This window comes from Alnus glutinosa, chromosome 2 (assembly GCF_958979055.1).
Source record: "Alnus glutinosa chromosome 2, dhAlnGlut1.1, whole genome shotgun sequence".
Taxonomy (NCBI): Eukaryota; Viridiplantae; Streptophyta; class Magnoliopsida; order Fagales; family Betulaceae; genus Alnus; species Alnus glutinosa.
The window spans coordinates 9,845,434-9,865,583 of NC_084887.1; the positions used below are offsets into that span (position 1 = coordinate 9,845,434).

At 37.9% G+C, this 20,150-nt stretch overlaps 2 protein-coding genes across 3 annotated transcripts; both read left to right on the forward strand.

The window, feature by feature from the left end:
- The first annotated feature begins 5,165 nt into the window (after window positions 1–5,165).
- Window positions 5,166–15,130, forward strand: LOC133861938 (uncharacterized). Of its 2 annotated transcripts, none has more exons than XM_062297768.1 (6): window positions 5,166–5,477; window positions 13,259–13,414; window positions 13,519–13,651; window positions 13,741–13,780; window positions 14,662–14,810; window positions 14,934–15,130. In XM_062297768.1, exons 1-5 carry the CDS (start codon window positions 5,211–5,213, stop codon window positions 14,747–14,749), a joined length of 684 nt encoding a protein of 227 aa, XP_062153752.1. In that variant the 5' UTR covers window positions 5,166–5,210; the 3' UTR covers window positions 14,750–14,810; window positions 14,934–15,130. The 2 variants fall into 2 exon arrangements, with proteins under 2 accessions (XP_062153752.1, XP_062153751.1); XM_062297767.1 differs by having other exon boundaries at window positions 5,167–5,477; window positions 14,894–15,130.
- Window positions 15,131–16,909: 1,779 nt separating this feature from the next.
- On the forward strand, window positions 16,910–18,744 carry LOC133859220 (uncharacterized protein At4g28440). Its single transcript, XM_062294548.1, has 2 exons — window positions 16,910–17,263; window positions 18,426–18,744. The coding sequence occupies exons 1-2, from the start codon at window positions 17,002–17,004 to the stop codon at window positions 18,614–18,616; spliced, it is 453 nt and encodes a 150-aa protein (XP_062150532.1). The 5' UTR covers window positions 16,910–17,001; the 3' UTR covers window positions 18,617–18,744.
- Window positions 18,745–20,150: the final 1,406 nt, after the last annotated feature.

Sequence of the window (20,150 nt, forward strand, 5' to 3'; positions counted from 1 at the left end):
AAGTGCTGCTACGGACCATCTTTTTATCCTCCCAAATTGGTGTGGCTTTTAAAATTATTATTGAATTTGTAATGAATCACTATTACATTTTAATCCAATGACGATTTTAAAAGCCACATCAACTTTAGAAGGATAAAAGGAAGATATAAAAAATAAAAAAATGGTCCATAGCATTGCTCTATTGCAATCTTCTTATTTTAAGCATTATTATGTAATAACTGCGTGATTGCAATTTTCTCGTTAGTAGGTGATTATGTAATAGTTATTTTTCTAAAATAAGCTGCAATCCTTTCTATAAATGTAACAACTCGAAAATAAATACATTTATTTAAACAATAATGGTGTAATGCCCCAAAAATTAACTAATTAAATTTACTTTAACTTAGAGTGTTACTTGTAGTACTTTCAAACTCATTAATTGTTAATTAGTTGAATTCACTACACCTAACTAATTATCAAAGTATACTAGAGCGAAGAGTAGAAAGCAAAAATAAATGATCTGATACAACTAACATAAATCCTTAAAAAAATAATATATATCATCAATATAGACCCAGAGTTTCCCAACAGACATTACTCTAACGTTAACATCTAACATTTATCTAAGCAAACCTGACAATGCTAGTCATTTTCACTAAACTACATCCCATCGAATTTATTACTCTACAGCCTGGCAATCTGCTAAACTGTAAAACACCGAGGTGTTCCAAAGGTAGAAGAAAATAAATGCGTAAGTCCATGACTTAGTAAGTAAATTACTATGAAACTTGTTTATATAAAGAGCCTTTAATAAAGTTCGCATTCTCAAAATTACAATTAGGCTTAAAACTTTATGTGATTTTATGAATCTTAGATTTGGATTGTAATATTTATGTTATGTTGTGGCTAGTCTTTAACCATAACATTTGGGAGAATTATCTATGTTATGATGTTTTTAGTTTTGCTCTAGTTGTTTATGAGATTGTGGGTTTAACTAGTAGCTATCTTTGTATGAAAGTGAAAAGTGTCTTGCTGCAGGCTTTCTTTGGAGAGTATGACATCCTTGAGTCTTATTCCTTATAGAAAATTGTTGGGAGGCGAACATATGAAGTTCATTATCAATTAATTAATTTCACTAGGGTGTTACACAGGATGAGCTTACGATGATCCTACGGGACAAGTCAAAATGTGATGCTCATGGTTTAAAACATGCCAAGTTGGCCCAAGGGGTAAACATGTTACTCACTATTGGGGAGAAACCTCAAGGAAGTCCTTCTTGAGTGAGCCCAATACATAGCATTGTTGAGACACCATACAACCCAAAAGCTTAAGCTCATGGGTTTGTACCCAACAATGCTATATAAACCCCTCACTCTTCTTGTATCTTAGTAATGTAGGACACTTCACAAGTGTACTTATAACAATCTCCCCCTCACTTGTGAATCTCTTTTACATTGATGTCACTCCCCCTTTTTTGTGAGTCTTTTTCCATTTCCACAAGTGTCTCGCGTCTGGCAAATACTCGCAGGTTACCATTCGGACGGTGGCGAGGCATCCGAACCCAGTGACAGACGTAACCAGACCCTCCTTCCTGGAAATCAACATGGCTTTGATACCAGTTGTTGGGGAGAAACCTTGGGGAAGCCCTTAAGTGAGCCCAAAACATAGCATTGTTGAGACATCACACAACGAGGCATCCGATAGACGTAATCGGACCCTCCTTCTTGGAAATTAATCTGGGCTCTAATAGCAGTTGTTGGGGAGAAACCTTGGGGAAGTCCTTCTTGAGTGAGCCCAATACATAGTATTATTAAGACACCACACAACCCAAAAGCTTAAGCTCATGGGTTTAGACCCAACAATGCTATATTTAACCCCTCACTCTTCTTGTATCTTAGCAATGTGGGATACTTCACAAGTGTACTCTCAACACTCAAGAAAATAATATTCATGAAAAATGGAAGGAAAGCTTTGATTGATTTACAAGTCTTAATTAATTTGCAAGTCTCCCATGATTTAAAGTTTATGCTTCAAGTTGATTACTTATTACTTATTGCAATTTTCAAAAGTAAATGTTCTGCTTGATTTATTATGACCTGCAATGCATACATTTTTTCGAGTAAATGTTTTTAACTTATGATTGATTTTTGTAGTTATGTTTTAGAATTTAATAAAGGCTCACATTCACACACTATCTCAACCTTACTTACTAAGCTTTGGACTTACCTATTTCACATGTAAATGCGAATATTTTTACATTTACACAATATGTAATGATTGTGGTACATGTAAAGAGATATTCATATAAACTTAGGAGCTCCTCATGATGCAATAGAAAAGAAGGGATAAAGGTTTTCAAGGATTTGAGCTTTGAAGTTTATTGTACCTTGTATTTTATGCTAAAGCATGTTGTATTTTCATCTACTCGTTAGATTTATAGCTTTTAGGTTGATACCCAGTATGTGTTTTCTTTCTTTTCTTTATTTCTTTAAAAATAAAATAGAATTTGTAAAAAAAATTAAGGATAATTGCACCATTGGCCCCTGGAGTTGGCCTAAATTATAAATCACCCTATGTGGTACAAAAACTTCATGGAGGGTCCTTGTGGTAAACTATAATTACGAATCACTCCCTGAACCCATTTTCGTCCACCAAGTTAATAGATTCCGTTAGTTTGTCACGTCATACCCAATAAGAAATCGACACATGTTCATTACAATAAAAAAATATAAGGGGTAATTACATTTTCCCCCTATGAACTACCAACTTTTGCGCAAAGCCCCCACAAACTACCAACTCGACAAAAATAGAGCATTCAACTACCAAAGACAACCCTTTTCTCCCATTCCTTCAGTCAAAGGGGTTAAAACAAACGGTCAACAGGTCACGTGACCGTCACACGCCGTTTTACCCTCATTTTCTTCCACTTTTCCCCCCATGAACTACCACCATCTTCCAACACGCCCCCATGTAAAACGGCACATGACCTGTTGACTGTTTCTTTTAACCCCTTTAACTGACGGAAGGGGGGAAAAATGGTTGTCTTTGGTAGTTGAATGCTCTATTTTGGTTGATGTTAGTATTTTGGCCTCATTCTGTGTTTGGACAAAATCACTTTGTGTGTAACGATGCTCCACAGGGATTCTACTATTCAGAAATGCTTCAGAGCCAGAAGATTTTCAGTTCCCTGTCAGCCGTCTGGACGATCGAGCCATCCCGCCCGGATGACCATCTCTCACTGTTCCATCTGTCCGGACGACGTGCCATACCGTCCGGACTCCAGACAAACCAAGCATCATCCGTCCGGACGACGTGTCTCTCTGTCCGGACCCTCCACTGTGTCGAGAAGGTTCTATTCAGCTTGCATCCATCCGGACATTTCAGCAGCACGTCCAGACGCCTCTCAGTACTCGATCAGTTTCAGATTTCTTTCCAAGTTCCAAGAAAGGGAAGATCGATCAACCGTCCGGACGATGTGGTATCCCGTCCGGACGCGCGTCTCCTTAAGGCAAGAATCGCAATTCATATATCACTGTCCAGACGTCTGATAGCTGTGGTCCGGACGCGCGTTCATCAAAGAAGGAAATTGCCGATTCAACTTCAACGTCCGGACGACTGCCTATCATGGTCCGGACGCGCGCATTGCAGATATGGAAATTGCGTGTTGAAGAATAGCCGTCCGGACGCTCATCCCCCGTGGTCCGAACGCGCAAAGCCTTATAAGGAAATTACTTGCAGCGGATGTGCGACAGTCCGGACGATGTGCCATCCCGTCCGGGCGAGGCTCTTAAACAGGAAAGATTTTCCCACGAAATTTTCGGAAAATCTTGTCTTACAGTTGTCCGTCCGGACGGCCCGTGTCCACCGTCCGGACGGCGCCCAGGTATATTTTGCCTGACGCTCATTTGAGCCCCCAGCCTATAAATAGAGGCCCCTGGGCATTGAGAACTGCAAGAATTCGGTATTGAATTCCACAACTGCTCAGAGATGTGATATTTCCTCTGAAGCCCTATCAAGTGTGCTGTTGCTGTACTACAACTGAAGTCTATCTTAGAGGTCGGCTCTAAGATAAAGGATTCCATTAAAGACCCCTTTAGGTAGGAGAACCTGGTTGGGAAGCGTTCGTGTTGGGTTACACGTCAGAGATCAAGATACGACCACTGCATCGGGTATATGTGAGTGTTATTGTCTTGTATCTAGCTATGTCTTCTGAATAGTGGAATTCCTGGGTTTGGCTGCCCCGGATTGGTTTTTCTCTTAATTGAGTTTCCACTTCGTCAACAAAAATCTGTCATTTATTTTCATTATGCTTTAATTTTTGTTGACACTTATGCACACACTTTATTTTTAGAAGTCAATTTCATTTTTCAGTCGAGTTGGTAGTTTATAGGGGCATCGCGCATTTTTTGGTAGTTCATGAAGGGAAAAGATAATTACCCAAAAATATAAATAAATAAAACTTGAATTTTTTTTTATTTTTTTAAAAAAATAGAAAATAGCAAAGGGGTGGCCCGCCCATGTCTGAGGGGTGACGCACGGCCTCCCCTAAGCCTGGGGTGGCCACGAGTCTATTTCCTATTAAGTATGACGTGACGAACTAACAGAATTTGTTAACTTGGTGGACGGAAAACAGGTGCAGGAAGTGATTCGTAATTATAGTTAGCCACGAGGACCCTTTATGAACTTTTTGTACCACAGGGAGTTATTTGTAATTTAGGTCAGTTACAAGAACTAGTAATGCAATTATTTCAAAATTTTATTGTTATTGAGCCTATTTTTGTCATTTGGAAGATATTGGCAATTTTTTGTATTTTGGAAGGACATTGATGCCATCAATAGTTTATGGGACATTAACAATTCAGTCATAGTTTTAGGTGGTACGTGAACTTTTCTATTTTTTCAAGGTTTTTTTTTTTTTTTGTTAATTTTTATTTAAATGTTATTTTGTCATATTGAGACATTGACAAATTTTTTGTAGTTTAAGTAGTTTGAAGAGATGTTGTTAATTAAGTGTTTTTTTTTTATTTTTTATTTTTTATATGTCCACGTAAGAAGAGGAGGAGAATTCAAACTAGTGTCCCCAGTCGATTAAGCTATCATCGTAAATGTTAATTAAATGGTAGTTTAAGAAGTGCATTTTTATTTTTATTAATTATTTTTTTTTGGGGCACTTTTTCACTTCAGAGGCCGAAAAAAAATCATTTTGCTTGTAATTCTTTCTGGTTTCAGAGATGGACGCTTTCGGTGGAGGCCTTGGCGGCCTCTGGAGCTTAAACTATCCCTTCAGGCGAAGAGCAAAGGGCGGATCCAAATCCAAATCCTCCGATTCCGTTGAGGCAACCGGCAGAGCCGGTTTCCAGTTCCCCTTGAAGCAAGCCGTCGTAGCTGGCTCACTCGCTCTCGCCGGCGACACAATCGCTCAGCTCAGAGAGCGTTGGAGAAAAACAAAAGCTTTGAACCAAAAACAGTCTCTCTCTGATCCTCATGGCTTCTCTAAGGTCAGACAAGCACTGTCCTTTTTTTTTTTCTTTTTTTCTTTTTGTTATGCTGTGTTTGGTTGCTGGGAAAATGTGGGGAAAGTTAAAGTTTGACTATTGTGAAAGTTATGTTTTGCTTTCATCTGTTTGCTTGCCACTGGAAGTGTTTATCTGACCGTTCGGCTGCTTAGGAAAATGTCGTTAAAAGTAGTGTGTGTGTGTGTGGGGGGGGGGGTTGGGGGGGGGGCGGGGAAGTAATGAAATAATTCTAGGAGAAATAAAATCCAGACATTATATTGCAATGTACTTTATAAACTCATTGCAAAGGTTCTTGTTAATCGCCTTAAGCGGGTGTTACCACATGTTAGCTTCTTTTTTTCATACGTTGTATCTTTAGACGGTGGCTTTTGTGTCACTGTTGTCATTTACCTTTGATGAATTTCTTGTTCGTTTTTCACTTTCTAGCTAGGTGCGTTCTCTTGTATACTGCCGGTGTATTGAGGGGCGCCTTACGCTTTTAATAAGACCAACTTATTACTTATAAAAAAAAAAAAACATGTCATCTCTCTGGAACAAAGTGCCTTTATTCCCGGACGTCTCATCCTTGTGGCTTTTGAGACGATGCATACAATAGATACCCGGCTTCAAGGAAAGGAGGGGTATATGGCCCTTAAGCTTTATATGAGTAAAGCATACGACCGTTTGGAATGGGGTTTTTTGGAGGAGGTTTCCTATTCTATTATTATTAATGGACAACCGCACGGCAATATTATCCCTTCTCGTGGAGTTCGACAAGGCGACCCTCTATCTCCATATTTTTTCATACTTTGTGCGGAGGCCATGAGTTCTCTTCTTCAGAATCATGCGAGGGAAGGTGTCCTCTCCGGGGTTCCTATTTCTCGCCCGGGGGGGGGGGGGGGGGGGGGGGGGTGTGCAATGATTAGTCACTTATTTTTCGCAGATGATAGTTTACTTTTTTGTAGGGCTAATCTCCGTGAATGGGGCATAATTCAAGAAATTTTGGCATGCTATGAAGATGCTTCAGGTCAAAAGGTAAATCGGGATAAGACCTCCCTTTTCTTTATTAAAAATACTAAAGTAGAGGTAAGGTTGTCTCTCTCTAGGGCAATGGGGGTGAATCCTATCCAACGGTATGAACGATACCTCGGTGTTCCAGCACTTATTGGAAGGTCTAAGGTTAGTACTTTCATTGGTATCAAGGGGCGGATTTGGGCAAAGATGAATGGTTGGGAAGAGAAGTTTCTTTCCCATGCCGGGAAAGAAATCCTTCTCAAGGCAGTGTTGCAATCGATTCCGGCCTACTCTATGAGTGTTTTCCAGCTTCCAAAAACTCTATGTCGAGAGATCAATTCGATGATGGCCAAATTCTAGTGGGGTCACAAGGAAAACACTTCGAAAATCTCTTGGTTGAGTTGGCCTAAACTGGAAAGAAACAAGAATACGGGTGGTTTGGGATATAGGGATTTGGAAGCTTTCAATATGAGTTTATTGGTCAAACAAGGTTGGTGTTTAGTCCAACATCCAGAGACATTAGTGGCTCGTGTTTAGAGAAAAATATTATTCGGGTGGTTCGTTTCTGGAATCCCAGCTTGGAGGGAGACCCTCTTTCGCCTGGAGGAGTATATGGAATTCGAAATCTTTGCTGACAGAAGGTCTTATGTGGAAGGTTGGCTCTAAAGAACAAATAAGGATTTGGGGTGATCGGTGGCTACCCCATAATTCCCATGCTTTATACCTTCCCCCTGTTGGTCTGGATGTGCAAACAATTGTTGATACCTTAATTAACAGAGTTTCAAATTGGTGGAACGTACCTTATATCGAAAGCATTTTCTCAGCTGATGTTGTGGCTCAAATTTGTAGTCTTGGGATTTCACCACGTTCACAAGCCGATCGCCTAATCTGGACAGGTACCAAGAATGGTGAATTCTCGGTTCGTAGTGCCTATTATCTGGAGGTTGAAAGGCGAAATCGGTCTGTGGGGTGTGGTTCTTTGACAGCCTGGGCAAGTCCTTTTTGGAAGATTATCTGGAAGTTGAAGGTCCCCCGTGTTGTTCAAGTCTTTCTTTGGCGGGGATGCAACAATCTCCTTCCCTCCAAGGAAAAATTGTTCCACTGGAAAGTAGTGTTTGATCCATTTTGTCCTCTCTGTGGGATTGAAGTAGAAACGGCCGGGCATTTTCTATGGCAGTGCGGATGTTTGACAGGGGTCTGGGCTGAGTGTACGAGTATTCAGAAGGGCATAATTTCCGAAGGTGATTTTCTGTCGCTTTTTCAGTATTTTAGTAATCGGTTGGAATGGGATATGTTGGAGTTGATGGCTGTCACGGCTCATAAGCTTTGGACAGGGAGGAATTGTGTAATATTTGGAGGTAAGGTTCTGCCGCCCATCTGTTTGTTGAAATGTGCGAAAGATACTCTCTTTGAGTTCTAGGAAGCTTGTTTAGTATTGCCAACGAATTTGGGTGATGGTTTTGTTGCCAACGAATCTGGGAGCCGGTTCATTTGTGAAACACCGGTGGACGAAACCATCTGTAGGGTGGATTAAATTGAATTGGGATGCCGCTATTGATTCTAATTCCAACAACATGGGATTGGGTATCGTTGCTAGGGATTCCACAGGTAAAGTTAGGGCGATGATGTGCAATTTCTTACCTTACCTTACTGATTCGGCGGTGTCTGAGACATATGCAGCTCGGCAAGGTGCATTATTGGCAAGGGATATGGGCTTTCAGAATGTGATTTTGGAAGGGGATTCTCAGGTGATTGTTCATGCGCTCAACTCTGGAAGTGTGTCTGCGATAGCCTATGCAAGTCTGGTTGATGATACCCAAACAATTCTTAACACTTTTCCGGCATGGCGGGTTGTTTTTGTTCAAAGGGCTGCTGATGCTATGGCGCACCATTTAGCCCGTGTGGCTGTGTCTAATCTATTCCGGACTCTGTCTGTGATTTTGTACGTGTGGATCTGGAGGAGTTTAATGAAATTTGGTTTGGTTTCCATAAATATTGCCTCCGAACTAAAGAGGAGTATACAAAAGTATATCTAGTCAACTTGGGCATAGATACATACAAAAAAAGAACACAAAAAATTCACATGCTTCTTATTATAATGGGACCTGACAGTGTTTTAGAGAATATAAATCATCTATAAACATTTTGTTCTAAAATTTTCAGCGATTTCTTCCTCAGTGTAGATAACCAAATAATTTGTTAGAAAGTCATCCTCCAACTTGTTGCAAAGTCTTCTTTTAACGATATTCATGGCCGAAAATGCTTGTTCAATTGTAACTTTTGAAATTGGAAGAGTTAACTCACTAGTTGATATTGACAACTGATTACAATGCATTTGAAAACAATCCATTTAGTGAGCACTAATTTCAAAGAAATGTGCTTCTTCTTTTTTTTGTTTTAACTTTTATCACATACCAATTCAACTAAATATGAAAAACTCCAAATAAGAGATAAAAATAAATAAATAAATAAATAAATAAAAATAAAAATTCCTGTGATATTGTCTCTACAGTTCTAATATATTTCATTCTCATAAGATTTTGCTCTATAAAAACCCAAGCTTTGTCGAATATATTTCAAATCAGCTGGCATACAAACCCAAAGAGAAGGATACCATATTTTGTGAATATGTTTCATTCTCACATGACTTCCCTCCATAAAAACACAAACTTTTCTTTAATAGAGCAAAATTAAACATATTTTTTTTTTGATAAGTAATAATAGTTTTATTGAAAGCGTAAGGCGCCCCTACGTACACTAAAAGTATACAACAGGAAACACCTAACTAGAAAGCGAAAAAGAAGCAAGAAATTCAGCAAAGCTGATTGATAATGGGTACAAATAAGCCATCGACCAGACATACAAGGTATGGAGAAACAACTCTAACACCTCCTTTAGGGAGCTCTCTAGATTCTCAAAACACCTAAGGTTTCGTTCTCTCTAAATACACCAAAAAAGGCAAATAGGCACCATCTTCCAAGAAGTAACGCTCCCAGATCTCCCAGACTTCCACCAACAAGCAACTAAGTCAAGCACACTCCTAGGCATGACCCAAGAAATACCAAAGTGAGAGAAAATGTTGTTCCATAGAGCTGAGGCCACATCACAATGCAGAAGAATATGGTCCACTGATTCCCCATCCCGCTTGCAAAGACAGCATCTATCAACAATAATTATGTGCCTCTTCCTGAGATTGTCCAAGGTAAGAATTTTGCCCAGAGCTGCAGACCAAGTGAAGAAAGCTGCCCTCGGAGGAGCCTGAGACCGCCATACACTCTTCCATGGGAACCGACTACCTCCAGAACACATCATAGAACCAAAATAAGACTTCACCCTGAACACACCTGTCTTGGACGAGACCCATATAGGACAATCTGCCCTCTCAAAATTCACCTTGGTAGAGTCCAGTACCTGGAAGAAAGAGGCAAAAACATCGACTTCCCAATCATGAGCCTCTCTAACAAAGCTCACGTTCCATTGAATGGACCCGCCCAAACTCTCTAAGTTATCAGCCACTGACGCATCCTTCACCCGAGCAATGCCAAAGAGATCAGGAAACACTTCTTTCATAATCGTATCTCCACACCACAAGTCATGCCAAAATCTAATCCTACTCCCATCCCCCACCTCATATCTCAGGAATTTGGAGAAATTCTCCCAACCTTTCCTTATAAACTTCCACAACCCTACTCCAAACGCCCCAGCAACCTCTCGGGAGCACCACCCACCCCACAAACTCCCATACTTGGAATCCACCGCAACTCTCCACCAAGCATCTCTATCCATGCCAAAGCGCCATAACCATTTACCTAGCAATGCGCGGTTGAACATAACCAAATTTCGAATGCCAAGCCCCCCATTCGAAATTGGAGTACAAACCTTCTCCTAACTCACCAAATGGTATTTAAATTCTTCACCCATTCCACCCCAAAGAAAATCGCGTTTGTAACTTCTCAATGCGCGATGCAACACTCACCGGAATAGGGAACAGAGACATATAGTACGTAGGTAAGTTAGAGAGCGTACTCTTGATAAGGGTCACTCTCCCTCCCTTAGAGAGATATAACCTTTTCCAACTAGCCAACCGTTTTTCAACCTTCTCGATAACTCCATCCCAAATACAAGTAGACTTGTAAGAAGCCCCCAAAAGAAGACCCAAATACATTACTAGCAAATAAGCAACTTCACACTCCAAAATGTCAGCGAACCTTCCCACATCGGCGACATTCCCCACTGGAATAATACTGGATTTGGTCAAGTTAACCTTAAGACCCGAGACAGCCTCAAATAAGAGCAAGAGACATCGCAAAGACCAAAGCTTGGAGGAGCTAGCATCACAGAAAATCAATGTGTCATCAGCGAACAAAAGGTGGGAAAAAGAAGCATTGCCCACTCTGAAACCATCCAACACACCCCCACTCACCGCCGCAGTAATCATACGACTCAGCACCTCCATAACAAACACAAACACAAACAAAAGGGGAGACAAAGGGTCTCCTTGCCTTAGGCCTCGAGAGCTATTGAAAAAGCCGTTAGGCGAGCCGTTAACTAGCACCGAAAACTTTGCAGAAGAAATGCAACGAGCTATCCACGAACACCATTTACCCCCAAAGCCGCATCTCCTCAACATATACAATAGAAAATCCCAATTAACGTGATCATAAGCTTTTTCTAAATCCATTTTGCAAACGACTCCCGGCTCCCTTGATTTAATACGACTATCAAGGTATTCATTCGCAATAAGGATTGGATCAAGAATCTGCCTCCCTTTAATGAAAGCACTCTGAGATTTGGAGATAACCTTGTCCATTACCGTCTTCAATCTGTTAGCCAAAACTTTAGCAATAATCTTATAGATACCTCCTACAAGGCTTAAGGGCCGGAAATCTTTGAGAGACAAAGCTCCTGGAGTCTTAGGAATAAGAGCAATAAACGAAGCATTCAGACTCTTCTCAAATACTTCTCTAGCATGAAACTCAGAAAAAACCTCCATAATGTCCAAGCGCAAAACCTCCCAACAAGCTTGGAAAAAAGCCATAGTGAAGCCATCCGGACCCGGCGCTTTGTCGCCATTAAAAGCAAACACTACCTTTCTAACTTCCTCCTCCTCAAAGGCTCTCTCCAACCACCTTGCTTCTGACTCTAAAATAGCATCAAAGGAAAGATCATCCAACCGAGGCCTCCAACTGTGCTTCTCAGAGAAGAGATCTTGATAGAACTGAACTACATGCTCACCTATCTCTGCCGGATTAGAAGAAATGGAATCTCCAATCAATAAGGAATCAATAGAGTTGTACCTTCTGTTTGAATTGGCTATAGAATGGAAGAATTTTGTGCATTTATCTTTTTCTTTCAACCACGTCACCCTGGACTTTTGCCTCCAGCAGACCTCCTCCAACAGTGAGCATCTCTCCATCTCACTGACAATTTCCAGCTTCTTTTGAATTTCCCCCTCACCCAAAGCCCTACTACCTTCCACTGAATCAAACGCCTGAAGCTCCTCAAGAAGCTTTCTCTTGTTTCTCTCCACATTACCAAAGGCCTCTACATTCCAAGTCTTCAAATTAGATTTGAGGGCCTTTAGTTTACATGCAAACACAAAGCTAGGAGAGCCATGAAAAGAGTGTGAATCCCACCATTGTTTCACCAACCCCACAAAACCGTCCACCTTGAGCCACATATTCTCAAACTTAAACGGCCTACTTCTTGAAGTAGAGTTAGCACAATCGAGGAGAATAGGAAAATTGTCAGAGTAAAGGCGGGGAAGCCTCTTCTGAGACGCCTCAGGAAATCTATCTTCCCAATCAGGAGAGACAAGAAAACAATCAATTCTGGACCAAACAGGAGGATCACAGGAAATCGACCACGTATAAGAACCTCCAACGAGTGGAAAATCCATAAGACCCTGCTCAGAGATAAAATCACAAAAGTCCCTCATGGCAGACACACAACCATCTCCAGATCTTTCACTAGGGAACCTAGTAATGTTGAAATCTCCCCCTATACACCAAGGCAAGCTCCACCAACTCAGGATCCTAGCCAGCTCATCCCAAAGACCCCTCCGATCAATCCTGAAATTCAGACCATGCACGCCCACAAAACCCCACTCAAAATGATCATCAAAAAACCCCCACGCACACATCCACCTTATAACTTGAAAATAAATAGTAGAAATAAAATGAACGAAGTTCTATGGTAAACATTAAACATGGGCACAACTGAATCACACAAACTGAAACCAAAAACATTAGAGACATTGGAGAACCTTTACGCTTTTTTAATGCAATTTGTTTACCTATATAAAAAAAAAGAATTATTTGTAAACTCAAAATTCACTGTTTTGCCAGCCCTCCCTCTGCCTGTGTATATACACACAGACAAAATGGGGTTTCCTATTTTTACCCAATTTTTTGATGTCACCATGTCTTTACTCTGTCGTAGCTGTATTCCTTATCCATATCCATCCTTCATGGCCTCTGATTGGCTGGTCCTAGAATAGTTATCAAACCTGCTGGAACAAGGGCTGGTTCTTGATTTGGTAGCTTGGCCTATCAGCCTGGTAACCTGTTTATAGTAGTTGCATTTGCTGGAGAAATTTTCAATATGACATAATCTACATTTCTAGTTTGCAAATTATGTTTTTATGTGGTTGAAAGCCTTCTCAGTACATTTATGACATGTTGAGATGGTTTCTTCCTACGTTTCCTCTGTATCTAATCGGTGCATAGGGCTGTTCTGAGTTTCATCTTTAACCAAAAACTTTCCCTTAGGATGTATTGTGGACCCTCCTTTCAGACCATGATTGGCTCCGTGCCCTGCGGATGACTTCCTATGGGTTTCTTTGCTATGGCCCTGGTTCTTATGCGTGGTATCAGTATCTTGATCGTTCTTTGCCGAAGCAAACGGTGCAGAATCTAATGCTGAAGGTATACTTTATTTGAATTTTCGCTTTTCAACAATGAGCATTTTGATTAACATAAGTAAATTGGAAAATGAAGGGGAAATTCTTTATAGTTTCATTTACTTGCAGGTGCTACTAAACCAAATTGTGCTTGGTCCATGTGTGATTGCTGTTATTTTTGCATGGAACAACTTATGGCAAGGGAAGCTCTCACAGCTTCCAGACAAGTACCAGAAAGATGCTCTTCCGACATTGCTTTTTGGTATAAAGATCTTTGACTTCGACTTTATCTTGGCTTGATGATGAGGTTCAAATTTCATGCAATTTGATTTCCTTTTTCATTTTATGCAGGATTTAGATTCTGGATCCCAGTCAGTGCATTGAATTTCTGGTACACGTTTACTTCTATTCTGTTTTATTTCCCTCTCTCCTAATAAGTAAACAAACAGTTCTTGTTCAAAAAGTTTGAATAAGCTAATAATTGAATTTCTCATAAAAAACAAACAGGTCTCACGTGTCAACTGGTATTTTGAGTCCAGTATTAGGAACAACAAATGTAATGTTGTAGATGTAATCTTTTTTTGGTTTTTTCTCTCTTTTCTGATTGACTTCCAAAGTTGCCAAGGTTCAACTTGTTGAGGAAAGATTTTGAACCCTTTATTACCAACTAGGGGAGTTTATTACTTCCCCGACGCAGATGCTTCACTAGTTGATACAACTTCTGAAGTGACTAACTTTAACTGGAAGTTGAAACTACAAACTGAGTGGAATGAGTTAAAACTTGAAACACACTGGTATATATGATTTTCAAATTTTTGTTTAGGCTCATGATGAACATTTTTCAGATAACATGATACTCTAGCACTGACATCTCTCACCATTATTATGATTAATTAGTACGTCGTTAAGGTTGACAGTTTTTTACAGGTAATTAACAGGTTAGGGTTGAAGGGTCTGACATTTTTAATTATATGTGTTGGGTTAAAGTTGACCTATATAATTTTATACTCATGCATCGATATAACCCAAACCCCATACGTGACATAAAGATTGATAATTTTTGACACGGCTCACTAACCCAACACGAAATTAGCGGGTTAGAGTTGAGGATTTGACCCGTTTAATTAAATTGGTTAGTTTAGGGTTAATCTATATAGTCTTATATTCATACATTAACACAACTCGAACACGACACGTAAACACGAATTGTCACGTAAGTGATTGAAAGATATAACTTAACATGCTTTGACTATACATTTGACACCTTTACAGGCTTGTGCCTCTTCAAGCTCGTGTTGCTTTCATGTCCACGGGCTCCATATTCTGGAACTTCTGTTTGTCTTCAACTATGAACAAGTAATTAATCAACACAAGAGTTCAATTAATGGTTTGGCATCAGCATATGGAACTCTGACCATGAGGTACTTTCTCATAAAAAAAAATTCCTTTTTGGATTTGAGATAGTTATTTTGGTGCTTGTAACGTGAATTTTTATCATTTGTAGGTTAAAAATGTGGCCTGAAATCTGGTCTACTGAAATGCAGGGGCCTTGGGAGTAGTTTTTTAAATCTTTCTCACAATTTTCCGTTTTCCGAAACACATTCTTATCAAAATTGTTTGACATTTATTTACTAGAATAGAAATGTGTTTCTTTTTGTTTTGATTTAGCATTCCATATGAAGCTAATTATTTATGGAAGTGATGATATATATTACATTTTTATTCAACAACTATTTCACAATGATGATATGGTAATCTCAAAAAATTCTTGTATCAATTGTTTAACAAAAAAAAAAAAAAGTTGATAGCATTGCGGAATAATTGTGGGATAAAAATGTGGTTTATAACATTACTCTTATTTATGAGAAGAAGAGTTTTACACATACTTTCAAATGTTCACTCCCTAACATGACAGTGAAGATTGCTATTGGATGAAAAGAAATGTAATATACGTTTCTACTCACACTTCTACTTTCACACTCAATAACGTCGTTTTTAAAATTACCATTAGATCAAATTTAATAGTGAATCATTCTAAATTTAATGATAATTTTAAAAGCTACGTCAATGTGTGGAGTAAGAGTGTGTATTGCAATATTCTTGAATGAAATAACAAATGAAAGTACTTGTAGAATTCAATGGTGACTTTTACTGTCAGGTCAGAGTATGAGCATTTGGGACTGTGTAAAACTGAAATGTTACATAATATACACTACACTTTCATCCCACTTGGCTAATGCGACATTGCTAATCAGCCATTGAAAAATGGACGCTGCCACATTAGCTCACATTATTTATCATTAACTTCTTCACGTCAAAAAAATTCCAAATAAACTATTGATAGCATAAGGTGATTACTTGGTTTAAGAAGCTAGATATGAATCTACGACTTACTCTTTACCTTCCATGTGTAACTACCAATAATTAAAAATAATAATAATAATAATAATAATAATAATAATAATAAAAACAAAATCCTGAACAAAAGAACTAGATATGCTCTTATAAAATAGCACAAATTTGAATGAGCTACTCATCTATAGAGGGTTTTATTGAACTGATACAGCGGTTAATAGATTATTCACAAATTGAAAAGGTTTTATTTCATACTATGCAGTTTATTAAACTAATATTTTATATTTAAAGCATGTAATTTTTATATGTATTTTTAATATGATTCACAGAGCGCATAATTATCCATATGCATTTTTAAAATTGTATGTGAAAATTAGGTTCTTAACTCGATTGGAGAAGTTTCTTTCAACATAGTTTTCAAGGAATTTTTTTTTTTCCTAACAAATATATATTCAACAATATAAATCATCAATTTTAAGTTTTTGAAAAAGGTTTTTGTACTTTAGTATTTTCTACCGGTTGAAATAACTATATGCTTCAATGACTAACTCTGTTCAAACACACTCTTTTTTTTTTTTTTGGAAGAACTTCACTTAAGGGTACCAAACTTTCACCTTTTTTGATAGAAGATGCCTAAATTTCAAAACGTCTCAATTTAGGTATCTATTTTTTGAAAAATCTCAATAACAGATTCTCCATTAGGATTTTCTGTTAAATCTTGTTAAAATTCTCAAAATACCTATTTTTTTAAGGAAAAAAAAAATTGCTAGAATTTAGGTGTTGGTCAGAATTTAATGGAATTTGCAAAAATACCCATGCCTGAATCTTTGAAAAAATTTATAATTTTTTTTTTAAAAAAATAAATCCAGGGATATTTTGAACATTTTAGCAGGATTTAACGGAAGACCTGCTATTGAAACTTTTCGAAAAATCGATACTCTAAATTGAGACGTTTTGAAGATCAGGTACATTCTAAAAAATTGTGAAAGCTCAATACCCTTAAGTGAAGTTATTATTATTTTTTAAAAAAATCTTTCAAAACAATTTGGTTTAAAAAAAAAAAAGAAAAAGAAAAAAGTTTTAGGGCCTTTTGCAAAATAGACCTTCTTCAGCCCAAACAATAACAAAATAATATAAAAGCCCAAAATCCCAATCGCCTCAAAATAAGATCACAACTCCACCTCTAGGGTTTAGCTTCAACCCCCTTTTGGCGTTCTAAAGTGTGTAGGGGTTTTCAGCTTTTTTGGAGCGTAAACAATGGCGCAAGCGACAACGGCGACAGGGAATGCGATAGCGAAGCGGAAGCCGGTGTTCATCAAGGTCGACCAGTTGAAGCCCGGCACGCAAGGCCACACGCTTATTGTCAAGGTTGTAAGCTCCAAGCCCGTCAAGGTCGCCAACAACAAGCCTGGCCGATCATCGATGCTTCTCTCTCGCCCTCACCAACCTACTCGTATCGCCGAGTGCCTCGTCGGCGACGAGACTGGGACCATCGTCTACACTGCTCGCAATGAACAAGGTAGATAGTGCGTATGTTGATAAATATTTTTTTTAAAAAAAATAAATAAATAAATAGCTGTGTTTAGATTCTTTGAGAATTTATGAGAAAATGGAAGAAATTGGTTTTTTGGGTGTTTAGGGAGAAATTGGTTTTTTGGGTGTTTAGGGAGAAATTGGTTTTTTGGGTGTTTAGGGTTTTTCATTTTCGCGCTTTGTTTAGTATCTTCGTAGCTCTCTGGTTTTACTTGGTGATTTGGTTGCTGCGTTAATCTGAGAAAAGGGGAATATTGCTAGTTTGGGCATTGGATTGTTTGGGGAAGGTTACTCTATGCAACCCTTTTTCTTTTTTTAATAAATGTATGCAAGTAATTACAGGGGTTTGGTTATGTATGTTTATTTTTGTGAATCTGTTCTTTGGTTGTTTTTGTGGTGTTTGTGGTGTCTTTGGTTGCTGTGATAGCTTGGAAGAGGGAAGAATTTGATGTTTTGGGATTTTCATTGCCTGGGGACCTGGGATTGGTATTGGTGCAACTCTGGCCAGTTGGTGGAAATCAAAACAATGTGTTTGTGCCCATACTTATGTCCATGCCTGAATATTAATGTGTGGATTAATGTATGTAAACATATTATTTGTGCATTTGTATTAAGGTTTGGTTCTGAAAACTGAGAAAGGCATAGTTATTGCTAGTATACTTTCATTAAGACTGATTTACTTGTAAAAAAAAAACATTTGCTAGTGTGTTAACATATTATGCGTATACAGTATTTAGTTGCACTGAAACCATGCATGTATGTGTATATGTTGATGGATGTACATGTATAGTTATATGTATAATGTATACGACCCTGCTTTCTCTGATGCAATGGAGGTTGGGAGAATTTGTTCTGATTTCTTGGTTGCTGAGAAAGTGTAGGAACAGAAAGGAATTTGTGAATTTGAGTTTTTTGTTTTCTCTATTTGTTTGGCCTGATAATGATAATTCCTTTAATTAATTGTGCCTCTGCAATTTCGTCCGTTAAATGTGAAGCTTCAGGTTTTCATTTGGTTTATTACTTCCTTAATTCATTAGTTGGATGAGTATCAAACTTTTATACTCGCTTATAGTTTTAGCAGCTAGATAAAGATTTACAGAGTATTTCTCTTCTGTATTGTATTAATTCATGGCTTTATTTATGTGCAGTTGATATCATGAATCCAGGCTCCACTGCAATCCTTCGGAATGCAAAGATTGACATGTTTAAAGGTTCTATGAGGCTAGCTGTTGATAAATGGGGACGTGTTGAAGCTGCCGAACCTGCTAATTTTGAAGTTAAAGAGGATAACAATCTTTCTCTAGTCGAGTATGAACTAGTTAATGTCATTGAAGAATGATTGTATCTTGTGGAAGTAATGTTTTGACATTAGGGGTTTGATTTATGTTTGCTGGCAGTGAACTGTTATCTGGGTTCCAATTTTTATATGTGGTATGCAAGTCTTGCTGAAGCTGTTTTTATCCCTAATATGTCTATGATAAATGCAAGTAATTGTGAAATTGGGAAGGTGATTGCATTTGGAAAAGTTGTCAAGTCTCCATTGTTGTTTTACTTTGAAAAGTAAATATCACATTTTCAACTCAGGCCAAAACAATCTCATGTTGGCTACAATTCAATTTCAATTTTTGCTTCTTTGCTTGCTTGTAAGTTTATGAGATCTTGATTGCCAAGTAATAATGTTGCATTTTTTTAGCTGAGATACCAAGTTGCAGTTTCACTTAACAAAAGTGATTTTGTGTTTTTTGTTTGGGTGCATATGGGATTTGTGGTTCTTTGAAGAGGTTGTATAATTTAGTTCTAGATCCAAAACTTGTACTAGTAGGAAGTTTTCAAGAACTTAAGATTTCTCATTTCCTTTTCTCCATTGAAGGTTTTGGTGTTTCCTGTAATCATCATCTTTTGCTGTTGTTGGCAACATATGTGGCCAAATCTCTGATGTGGTTGTCAAAATTGCTTAACAGCATTTGAATGTTAAATGGAGTTAGAAGAAAAGAAATTTGGTTTTATTTTAATTTTAGTTGACTCAATTGGCAAGATAAATAAACAGGCAAATTTTTTTGTTATTAACATTCATTTTTCATTAAAAAAAAAAAAGGAGTAATGTTGTTTAATAAACTGTTATACTATTTGATGAAGTTGTAGTGAAAACCAGTTACTGAATTAGCACTTGCAAAAATAAAATAAAAGATTAAGGATTGATTTTCAATGCTACGTCATCCCAGTTATATGGTACTAATGGTAATTGTATAGCAGTGTACTAAATGACATTTTTCAAAACAAAAATAGCAACCAAAAGAACTAATCCTTTCATTTTAATATTTACTCTGCCTTTACTTTCGACAGATTCTAAAAGTTGGTTATTCTCCTCTCAACAGAACATCCAATCAGGGAGACCAAATTCCATTTCCAAGACCTTTCTTTTAGTACAATTTCCTCAACCTAACTGCTAGTTTATAAGCATTCGACAGTGCGCTACAGGCAGGCTCGATCAATTTTGAGGGTTAAGAAAATAAATATAAGTGCAATTATATATATTTGAATCTTAATTGAATAATAGTATACTTAGAAGTTAGAATCATAAACAATCAAATCTTTAGTCTATATGTATACACACATTCATTACACACATATAGTATATCAAGACTCGCATTAGGAAGATAATTTTCATTTATATTTTCAAATATTTAAAGATGTTTTCGTTACAAAGTTAAAAAATAAAAAGTAACAAAAATGAAGTTGTATAAGTTTATACAAGCTTATACGAGCCAACCTAAGTTTATAAGAATTCAGATTGTTTAATAAACGAGGCTAAATTTTTATTTGAATTCAGCTTGTTTAATAAACGAACTGAATTTGAATCGAGTCTATAAAAG

Excerpts from the sequence above, each read along its gene's own strand:
- LOC133861938 (XM_062297768.1), top strand. The coding sequence starts at position 5,211 with ATGGACGCTTTCGGTGGAGGCCTTGGCGGCCTCTGGAGCTTAAACTAT. Across the intron at positions 5,478-13,258 it reads ATCCTCATGGCTTCTCTAAG|GATGTATTGTGGACCCTCCT; the intron begins GTCAGACAAGCA and ends ACTTTCCCTTAG. Across the intron at positions 13,781-14,661 it reads GTCAGTGCATTGAATTTCTG|GCTTGTGCCTCTTCAAGCTC; the intron begins GTACACGTTTAC and ends ACACCTTTACAG.
- LOC133859220 (XM_062294548.1), top strand. The coding sequence starts at position 17,002 with ATGGCGCAAGCGACAACGGCGACAGGGAATGCGATAGCGAAGCGGAAG. Across the intron at positions 17,264-18,425 it reads CACTGCTCGCAATGAACAAG|TTGATATCATGAATCCAGGC; the intron begins GTAGATAGTGCG and ends ATTTATGTGCAG.